General features: G+C 47.1%; 1 protein-coding gene across 2 annotated transcripts in view; it reads left to right on the top strand.

Annotated features, from left to right (window-relative positions):
- Nucleotides 1-10,993, top strand: part of gnav1 (guanine nucleotide binding protein (G protein) alpha v1) — a 45,915-nt gene that overhangs the window by 30,372 nt on the left and 4,550 nt on the right. For both annotated transcript variants that reach the window (XM_036522088.1, XM_036522080.1), the window contains 4 exons: nt 762-890; nt 8,014-8,143; nt 8,362-8,433; nt 10,313-10,400. In XM_036522088.1, the coding sequence (XP_036377981.1) occupies nt 762-890; nt 8,014-8,143; nt 8,362-8,433; nt 10,313-10,400 (419 nt within the window). The remainder of the gene's footprint in view (nt 1-761; nt 891-8,013; nt 8,144-8,361; nt 8,434-10,312; nt 10,401-10,993) is intronic.

The raw sequence follows: 10,993 nt of genomic DNA, 5'->3' as shown, positions 1-10,993 counted from the left end.
AGTATACTATGATACAACAGGTCCCAGAACACAAATTTGTTATACATCATCATACTACATATGAAATTAACATTAAATGCAGTCCCTCCCTCTCCCTCTCTCTCTCTCTCCCTCACCCCCTCTGTCTCTCCCTCACTCTCCCTCTCTCCCTCCCCCTCTCTCTCTCTCTCTCTCTCTCTCCCTTCTTCCCTCCCTCTGTCTCTCCCTCACCCCCTCCTTCTCTCTCTCTCTCTCTCTCTCCTTCTCTCTCTCTCTCTCTCTCTCCTTCTCTCTCTCTCTCTCTCTCTCTCCCTCTCTCTCTCCTTCTCTCTTTCTCTCTCCCTCTCTCTCCCTCTCCCTCTCTCTCCTTCTCTCTTTCTCTCTCTCTCTCCTTCTCTCTCTTTCTCTCTGTCTCTCTCCCTCTCTCCCTCTCCCTCTCCCTCTCTCTCTCCCTTCTTCCCTCCCTCTGTCTCTCCCTCCCCCCCCCCCTCTCTCTCTCTCTCTCTCTCTCTCTCTCTCTCTCCCTCTCTCTCTCTCTCTCTCTCTCTCTCTCTCTCTCTCTCTCTCTCCCTTCTTCCCTCCCTCTCTCTCTCCCTCTCTCTCCCTCTGTCTCTCCCTCACCCCCTCCTTCTCTCTCTCTCTCTCTCTCTCTCTCTCTCTCTCTCCCTCTCTCTCTCTCTCTCTCTCTCTCTCCCTTCTTCCCTCCCTCTCTCTCTCCCTCTCTCTCCCTCTCTCTCCCTCTGTCTCTCCCTCACCCCCTCCTTCTCTCTCTCTCTCTCCAGCTTCTTTGAGAACATGACTCGGATCATCTCCCCAGACTACCTGCCCACTGAGACAGACGTACTGAGAGTGCGACTGCGTACGACCGGTGTCATCGAGACCCAGTTCAAAGTCAGTCACCTGGTCTTCAGGTAAGAGGTGCAGAATCACCTGGTCTTCAGGTAAGAGGTGCAGAATCACCTGGTCTTCAGGTAAGAGGTGCAGAATCACCTGGTCTTCAGGTAAGAGGTGCAGAAACACCTGGTCGTCAGGTAAGAGATGCAGAATCACCTGGTCTTCAGGTAAGAGGTGCAGAAACACCTGGTCGTCAGGTAAGAGGTGCAGAAACACCTGGTCGTCAGGTAAGAGGTGCAGAATCACCTGGTCGTCAGGTAAGAGGTGCAGAATCACCTGGTCGTCAGGTAAGAGGTGCAGACCCTGTTGAAAGGATGCAGGGGAGAGGTCGGATCAGTGCGTATCCCAGATACCCCGGATATCCCGGATCTGGGCGCATGCCCAGTTTCCCAGTTACACTGAAAATGCCGAACAATGCCCGAACAATGCACTTTGTTGCAGTGATATAGAGTTAACTATAATAGAGTTTATTTATGTAGCGATAGCTATATCTTTGAGTAACATTGGTGCCAGTGCAACTGGAACTGATTGTAGCTACCATATTGCGAACGTCACATTACTCGCCCGTATGAGTTGGTGTTTTTACATGTTATAGGTAGCCGATGGTCATAATAAGGTAAGCTAATGTTGAGTCTCGTGGAGCTTAACTTAAATGCGATAGCGAACGTCAACAAGTTCATTTGTTGATCTAATTTAGCCAGCTGACTAGCAACAAAAATGATAGGCTATAACATTATTTCTTGCATGTCATTTACCAGGGCCAGTCATACTCTCACTCACAACCCGCGACTACTAGTAACGTTCCTGAAATGTGTCCTGAAGCTGTCTCTGACTGTTTCTCTGGAGAGTACGCTGAGCAACTCTGCTTTCTGCAGCACAGTCTGGTGCTGCTGAATTGGGACTACTAACTGAGACTCAAATTTCAGTACAAATTTAAGTTTTACTAGTTTTATTTATTTTTACTTTATTTACTTTATAAAACTTTGGGGAGCTATTTTGTTTATTTATTGATTTATATATTTATTAAAATTTTCACTTCACATTATAAGAAATGCTGCTGGGAGCTCCCTGCACTTTTTGTTTTAAGATAATGTTGAAAAGTTGTCTTCTAATTAAACATATGCTCAAAGGCATTTCAACAAAATTTTGTGTTAGAGTTTGTGTTATTCTAAATTTTGACACCAAGATTTTCTTTTTTAATGCAAATGTATATCGGTTCAAAATATCGGTTATCCATCTCCTTGATTGCTAATAATCGGTATCGGTATCGGCATCGGAAAAACCATATTGGTCGACCCCTACTTCCCAGTCCCTTGGAGACACCAGTGGCAGGGCTGTAGTTTGGGAGTTGGTTTGCTTCATCAAGTGGAAAAGTGCAAATGGAGGGTCATTCTGTAAGATGAATCTGTGCCTCTGTGACTGGAACAGAGAAGTCTGCTGGATAATATCAGCTAGCGAGCCTGTTTGCCCATAACCAGAAGCAGTTTAGATGAAATTAGTAAAGTGCTCATGTGTTGAGAAATATAATATTAATCTGGAGATGCTCGTGTGCTTGATTTATATTATCCATATGGCTGAAATATACAATGTGTATCTAGCCAGCTAGATGTGGAAGTGTTTCAGAGTTGCAGTTGTGTTTAGCAGTAGTTTTTGGTTGTGGTTGTATTTAGTGGCAGGGCACACATTACATTACATTATTACATTATTGTCATTGAGCGGATGCTCTTAACCAGAGTGACTTACATAGGTTACAGTTTTTTTCACATTATCCATTTGTACAGCTGGATATTAACTGAGGCAATTTTGGGTTAAGTGCCTTGCCCAAGGGCACAGCAGCAGTGCCCCAGTAGGAAATTGAACCAGCATCGTTTGGATTACAAGTCCTGTTCCCTAACCACTGTGCTACACTGCTGGTAGGGTTGTGGTCATGTTTAGGAGTAGAGTTCTGGTCATGTTTAGGAGTAGGGTTGTGATTGTGTTTAAAGGCAGGGTTATGGCTGTAGAATAAGGAAACAGAAATATTAAACCACAAACCACTGCTCCACATGGGTTTCTAATGACCGTGTCATAATACCAATTGCCTAAAGACCCATTGTAATTAAGAAAGCATTACAATAATTTACATTAGTCCAAAGAGCTGTCTGTGGTACTCTGAGAGCATTTGGGGCCGTGTGGCTGCGGAGTCTGTTTTTCGAGTTGTCTGAGTTTCGACACGCCACAGGCAGCATACATGTATTACAGGTGACAGGGATAGAGGGTAATACTCCACTTGCAGGCTTGCCTGCGATTTGAATCATAACGGCTCATTTGAAGGAGCCGTTTGCAGAAGAAACACCAGCGATCGTTACTGAAATGACAGCCCGCAGGCCAGGTTGCTTTTCTGCTCCTCACCCCTTCAGAACTGCGGAAACCTGACGCCAATCGGATGTGAAATGTTATTGCGCAATGTGATTGGCTCAGCGCGGCGGTCTGTAATGCGCAGGCCCCTCCCCCTGTCTCCCGGCCTCCTGCGGAAGTGCATACCTATTCACAGCCTTTTACCTGCAATCACACAGACCACAATAAACCGCAGCAAGTCACATCACCTCACACACTTTCCCCGTTTCTCATCTGTTGTGATTTCATTGTGTTTCTGTGTCCATAATCCATACACCAATACATAGCATATGATGAATGCAATAAGCTTTTTTATTCTGATGTCAAAGTATTCTTCGCTGTGAAATGACAGTGTGTTAAAATGCTGTGCGTCTCTGAGTAACACAGTCCCAGCATCTCCGCTCACTGCGTCGGAAATACGACTGTCCCAGTGTGGATGGGTGTTCCTCACCTGGCACCGCACCTACACTGATCCCTGTAAAGCCTCTGTGTCACTGTTGTCCTGCTAATGAACCCTTTTCAAGTCTTCAGCTACAAAATCTGCTGACTGAGAAATGAGGATTTGCTTATGAGTTAAGCAAATTGTAAAATCGGATGCAAGTCATTTTTAAGAAAGCCTTGCAAATATTATGTAATGACAGTCTAATACATTTTGAAGCACAGTGGAGTAATTCTGAGAGGCTGCTTAGTTACAGTAATGATAGCAGTGTCTGGGAAGACTTGTTCTCTCTCTGTGGTTGTGTGGCTCATTGTCAGGGCGTGAGGCAGTATGGACGGCCGGTACGAGAGGGAGTGTCTATCCTGGATCATGTGACCACCAGTCACTACTCCTGTGACTGACTGTGCTTGTCCCCCTGTCCGGCTAGCGTCCGTGTGTCCTGCTGGCCTGGCAAGCCGGCCGACCTGCGGCGTGGGGTCAGAGATGCTTTGGCATTCATGGCCAGAGCTCGCCGTTAAAAAAGGAAAGATTCATTGTGCCGGGAAATGGCCGTTGCCGCAGAACATTGTGATAATTGGACACATTTCCACATGGCAGCACTAATCACCTGGGGGGGGGTGATGGGGGGTACAGAGGGCCAACAGAGCAAAACAAAAGACATGACTGGCCTGTCCTCCTCGGGGCGCTGTAGGGTGAGGTTATGAGCCCTGATGTTCAGAATGAAAAACACTGCTATCACTCCTTATGAAATATCATTTATGAACAGCAGCAGAATTCTCTCTACAGTTTAAAGAAGGAAGAATTCTGTATGTCATTCCCTCAGAAATGACAGTGTCCTGAATGGCTGTTTAAAGTTCATGTTTCAGATTTTCTGCTTTTTAATCACAAAGACTTTAACATGCTAAATTAATGTTTCCAGGTATGTTTAATGAATTAAAAATAAATGGCGAGGCTGCACCAACTGTTAAACACAAACAAGCGAACAGAGAAACTGTTATGGTTGCTTAACTTTACACTGTCACAGTGTTATTGCAGCTTATCTTTACACTGTCACAGTGTTATTGCAGCTTATCTTTACACTGTCACAGTGTTATTGGAGCTTTATTTACACTGTCACTGTTGTTGAACCTTATCTGTACACTGTCACACAGTGTTATTGCGGCTTACCTTTACACTGTCACGGTGTTAGTAAAGCTTTCTTTACACTGTCACAGTGTTGTTGCGGCTTATCTTTACACTGTCACAGTGTTGTTGCAGCTTATCTTTACACTGTCACAGTGTAAAACTGTCACAGTGCCCTACAGTGGAAGGGCTGCTGATTGGAGGACAGACGCTACTCTGCTGAAATCATCAGCAACTCCCAGGTGTCTGACCAATCACAGGGTGCCTGAGAGCGGTGAAATGAAGACACCCTGGCTGACCTGTCTGCCCGGGGGGAAGGAGGCCAGTTTGTTCAGCTCGTGACACAGCTCCCGGCCGGTTCTGAATCCCAGCTGCAGGGTGTTGCTGACAGAGATGCCAGCTTTGGGTGACTCCGTTCTGAATCTTGCAACAGTGACGGTTTCCTCCCCATTGTCTAGACTCGAAATCTCTGGGGTTTCACAATGTCACGCTGGTTTTGTCAGAGGTAATTTGAAAAGTAATTAAAATCAGCGAATGGAGAGCTCTTAATTTCCATTTCCGGATTGTTCCGCAGAAGGCGGTGGGCGTGAGCAGGAGGAGTACGGCGGGCTGTTACCTCTGACCTTTCCTAAAGCCCTGCAGATCAGAAATACTCCATTTCCCCCATCAAAAGCGCAGATAATTGCTCAGCAGTCAGCAGCGGATTGGAGCAGGGAGATCAGTGGAGCTGTGAGGATGACCGTTTAAGTTTTATCAACCATGGTTCCCCGACTCGGTCAGACCCTCGAGATGACTTTAGTCATTTTTGGTTATTCTTCTGTAGTAAAATGACACCGTTTTCAAATTGCCTCAGATTTCCATAGCGTCTGGGAGGAGGCATATCTCTCAGTCCACAGAGAGAAAAACATCGACACGGTGAAATCTCTCACTGTCCGCTGTTCTTACAAGTGTCAAGGAGAATGGGCCAATTTAAGATTTTATTTGGTTTTCATCTCTTGGAGGAAGATGCGTTTCCCCCTTAGGTGTTACATGGTGAATCTTTGTGTTCCTGTGTCAATAGCCCCTGGAGATTGAGGGGTGTCTGGGCATCTTTTCTGGAAGATTCTCTTTGGGCGGCGTGGCTTCGTATGTAATATAGATGAACCCTGAAGTGGAGCCTCGGAAATGAAACCCAGGTTTAGGGGAGAAAAAGAATTTCTTTCCCTGCAGAAAAGAACGTGTTTTGTTCTCACAGCTGAGTAGTGTCATCATGCAGGAGATTGTGTTTTATTTCTGTTTTTTCCCGAGCTGGTGCTTGATCTTCCCCGTGCGTGACTCCCTACCTGAGTGGAGTTGCGTGAGGTTTACTCTCACTTTGTACTGTCCTGACATGAAGAATACTGTGGAGACCAGCATGACATGACATTACATTACTGGCATTTAGCAGAAGCTCTTGCATTGCTTAGGTTCTTTTTTATTGTTATCCATTCATACAGCTGGGTATTTACTGCGGCAGTTGTGAGCTTAAGTACTTTGCCCCAGGGTACACCAGCAGTGCCCCAGCTGGGAATCGAACCGGCAACCTTTTGGTTACGAGTCTTGCTCCTTAACCACTGTGCTACACTGCCGCCCAGCACAGCTGGGTTTGGGGTCCAGCACAGCTGGGTTTGGGGTGCTCGCTGTTGACCCTTCCCCTGTAATGTGCAAACGATATCCTTAAGAGTGACCTTACTGGAAGCGCTCTGTGCGGCGGACGCAGTGTCTCCGGTCGCACCTGTCTGAGAATCGCTGTGTCCTTTCCCCTCGCTGGCCTGAACCCCAGGGCCCGGGTTTTAGCCTGCGTGCGCTAAAGACCTAATGAGCGCATTGGCATGGGAAGGGCGGTCTTTTAATGCGGTCAGATGCGCCGGGAGCAGGCGGGTGAGTTTGTTCCCTGGCGATAAGTGTGCCTTTGTTTACACCCTCCTGTGGTCAGCATTTGCATGCTGGCCCCGGTCTAATTGCCGAGTCCCCAGCGCTTGCTTCATCTAAATGATGAGTTCATTCGGCGGGTGGGGGGGGGGGGGGTCGCCTCTGCTCCGCTGTGATCCCCGACGTGCTCCATCAGACTCGTTTAACCCGCCGCTTCTGGAGCTGCGAGTCCGGACTCCACCTGGGCCACAAGCAGGTTTGTACCGGATCAAGCAGAAGTACGATAAGACCCAGCCCATCAGAGTGGCGCTACTTCCAGAATCACTCTGAAACAGGAAACTGCACTGATGCTCAGAATGTTACTTTCATCTCAGAAACAACCAAATGCATCATTTTCAGTCTGCGTAGGAGTTTTATTACACTGAACGAGCACCGAGCTCTACAGATATAGACAGTGTCGTGGCTTTTATTGGGTTTCCATTGAATCAGAGGTCAAGGTGTCCTGCCATACAGCGTGTCCACCAGGAGCCTGCTTTCATTGGAAAACAGCTCCTATCATTCACATAAATGCTGTATTGCAGTGTAGTTAACTTAATTACATTCTCTCAACACTGAAGGGGGCGCATCCCCCGTCCCACCGAAAACCTAACCAATGGAGTCCACAGAACCATTAGAGAGCTTTAAAGACCCACACAGGGCCTCAAGGAGGGTAGGAATATCTCTCTTTAGCATTTATGTGTTTCAACCCCAGATTACCTCACCCTGCCCTAGGTGGTATTCTCGTTATTATATTAATTGGTTGGCATTTATCCGTTTGAGAGACACTCTTCTGCAGAGCCCTGAACTTGGGCTGCAGTGTAGCATAGTGGTTTAGGAGCAGGACTCGTAACCGAAAGGTTGCCGGTTTGATCCCCGCTGGGACACTGCTGCTGTACCCTTGGGCAAGGTACTTAACCCACAATTGCCTCAGTAAATATCCAGCTGTATAAATGGATAACATTGTAGAACTGTAACCTATGCAAGTCGCTTTGGATAAAAGTGTCTGCCAAATGAATAAATGTAAATGTAAATGTTCCAATCCCTGAAGTGAATGGAGTTATCATATCCTACTGCTCCCTTATTTAGCCAATCATTGTGTTTTGCTAACAGTGTTTGTCTGACTGGCTGGCTGTGATTGGCTCATAGGAGTCCTTGATTGACAGCACACGGTAGCCCGCCCCGTTATGGGACTCCTGAAGCCTCTCTCCTGGTGCCAGGTGTTGTGGATGTGACCTGACTCCGCTAACCTGCCGCGTCCGCCTGTCTGTCTGCAGGATGTACGACGTGGGGGGTCAGCGGACGGAGCGGAGGAAGTGGATTGGCTGTTTCGAGGACGTGCGAGCCGTGCTGTTTGTGGTGGCGCTCAGTGGTTATGACATGACTCTGGTGGAAGACCCTTCAATGGTGAGAGCTACTGAGCGTGCTCAGAATTACAGGCAGCTGGTTCCGCTGCTCAGATTGTTAGAGATGCTCCAGCACATGTTTCATATTTTACTCTCCAGGTGTGCAGGTGTGCAGGTGTCAGGTGTGCAGGGTGTATGTGCAATATGTTTTTACAGCACTCATTGGATAGGTGTCAGTCCTCTGCACAAGTTCTGTCTAATTCCTCTTTTCTCCAACAGAACCGTCTACAAGAAAGTCTGAAACTCTTCTCCTCAATCTGCAATAACGTTTTCTTCAGAAGTACCTCAATGGTGAGCTTTCAAGCCGTCCCACGCACCCACAGAAAACAAATAAAAATCAAGAACATGCTACACTACTGGCACTCAGAGGTGGGAATGTGGAGCTCAGACAGGACGTCAGAGTAATCCCGCTGAATCTTTCATGAATGTTTCATGAGAGTCGTGGTGTAGCCTCGCATCTCTGTTAGAGGATATGAAAATTGCCTGAGTCACTTTCTGAAAGTAATGGAGGAATTAATTCACAGTGGGAGAAAATGAAGGTGGTTGATATCAGCCATTCCCAGCAGCGTGAGCTACTCAGGCTGCCAAATCAAGGGTTTGATTCAGAAAGAGTGCCACCTGTACTCACCTTGAAAGCAGTGAGTGAGTGGGTCAGTCGGTCAGTCAGTCAGTCAGCCAGCCATTTGCTCAGTCGGTCATTCAGTCAGTCATTGTCAGACTGAGGGACTGTGTGCCTCAGTCTGATTTCTTCAGCAAGGAGACAGTGAGCCAGTCAGTCACCCCGCTCAGGAAAGCAAGGGACAGTGGAAGGAGACAGTGAGCCAGTCAGTCACCTCACTCGGGAAAACTAATGGGAGTAGGGAGGATGTGTGGCCCGTTCTAAGAAAGCGAAGCTGGTATGGCCTCCATGAGTCTCTCCCCGTTCCTCTTTCAGTAAGGGCTATGCGGAGGAGCTGTGCTCGAACCACACCACCACTGCCGATCTCTATCACCATAATTACAGACAGCCCCCCCCCACACACACACATTCTAATTGCCTGTGCCGGTGGTTATTAAAATGCAAGGCATAATTTAGGAGCGTGAGGGTAATATTGGCTCTGTTTGATGGTCCGAGTTACTGCTGAAAAGCGTGTAAAGAACCTGTTTAATTGGGGTCATGTGGGCTGTTAGAAAGCAGTGTCCATAATCAGCTGCTGGTCAGACAGAGAGAAATTACCGTCGATCTCTACAGGATGTGGGTCATAATTATCTCATTAGGGCGGTGGGTGTGGCCGAGCCAGCAGGCGGCTCTCTCTTCCTGCCTGATCTATTTGGATTTAATTACAGGATTGTTTCCTTTTTGATTCGTACATGTTTGTGTCTTTATTTACTTATTGTCTGCCTTATTCATTGTGAGTAAGCACTGACGTGAGGCTTTTAATTGGTCAGTAACAATGGTGCCCCTCCCCCCACAGTTACAGGTTTCTGTGGGAACAGAGACAGGTGTGATAATGGGGGGGAAACGCTTTGCTGAGCGGAGTCTCCACAAATTAAATGTGGAAAAAAAGTCAAAAATGGCATTTGCATAGATTTTAGGTGTAACTTATGATTTTTTTCAGCACAGCTCGCAAATAAAGAATTTAGTGTTAAATTTCATTAATGCATGAGCCTGATGCCAATTTCAGTTTTGAGTTCAGAACCAAGTTAAAAAACTTCAGAGCTTGCCCTGGAATGGGAAAGGGCCAGGGTGAAATTTCTGAGGTGAAATGCAGGTCATGGTGCACTCTGAGTACACGGTCACTGTGCTACACCTGTTGGTGAACTACATGCATCCCTTTTAGGAATTTGCAAAGATATAGCTGCACAGTGAGGTGTATGGGCCGGGCTAGCAGTGAGAGTCTGTGTACTATTACTCTGTGCACTATTACTTATTAAGGTTAAAGTAACCTTAATAATACTAATGATGTTGGACATACTGTTCTATAATAACGATCATTATGAGAATGAGAAAATCTGGGCTTTTATTTTTCAGCACGATTGTAATTACCACACACACACACACACACACACACACACATATATATATATATATATATATATATATATATATATATATATATATAATATGCATATATGTGCGCACATACGCGTACATATGTGCTGAGTATTAATCTTTCATTTTTCCCCCCAGATCTTATTCATGAACAAAATTGATCTGTTTCAAGAGAAGATTTTACACTCTGGGCGGCACCTGCGATTGTACCTGCCTCAGTTCAGAGGTAAGCCGCTGAGCTCTAACCCGGACAGGGCCACTGTACGCCCGGGAGTCTGGTGGTAGCCCGATCAAGTGGGCATGGTGGCGGTATTTTAAAATATGCAGAGTCTCTGAGTCTCCTCTGGCAAAGGTAGCCTTCAGGTGTGTTTGGGGGGGGGGGTAGCCTTCAGGTGGGTTTTTTATGAATAGCATTCAGATGGGTTTGGGGGATGGGGGGGGTAGCCTTCAGGTGGGTTTGGGGGAGGGGGGGGGGGTAGCCTTCAGGTGGGTTTGGGGGAGGGGGCTTCAGGCCTGTGTCGTTGCTACCGTGGGGATGGGATGGGAAAGACGTGCAGCAGTGAATGAACGTCTGTGAGTTAATCAGCTCTGCGGGAGGCTAAAGGTGTGGCTGCTGGGACATCAGGAGGGGGGCTGTGTGTGATGGGACTGCAGGGCTCTGCCAGGGACTTCATTAGGAAAACCTCTTTAAACTTTAAAAGCTGACACGTCATGATGCGTTCCATATGTATCACAGTAACAGCAGCAGTAACAGGCACAGAGCAGCCTGTGCCCGTGCCCGTGCCTGTGGCCGTGTCCGTGCCTGTGCCCGTGTCCGTG

The sequence above is a fragment of the Megalops cyprinoides genome, chromosome 1, assembly GCF_013368585.1.
Source record: "Megalops cyprinoides isolate fMegCyp1 chromosome 1, fMegCyp1.pri, whole genome shotgun sequence".
NCBI lineage: Eukaryota > Metazoa > Chordata > Actinopteri > Elopiformes > Megalopidae > Megalops > Megalops cyprinoides.
This window is presented reverse-complemented; position numbering and strand designations above follow the sequence as displayed.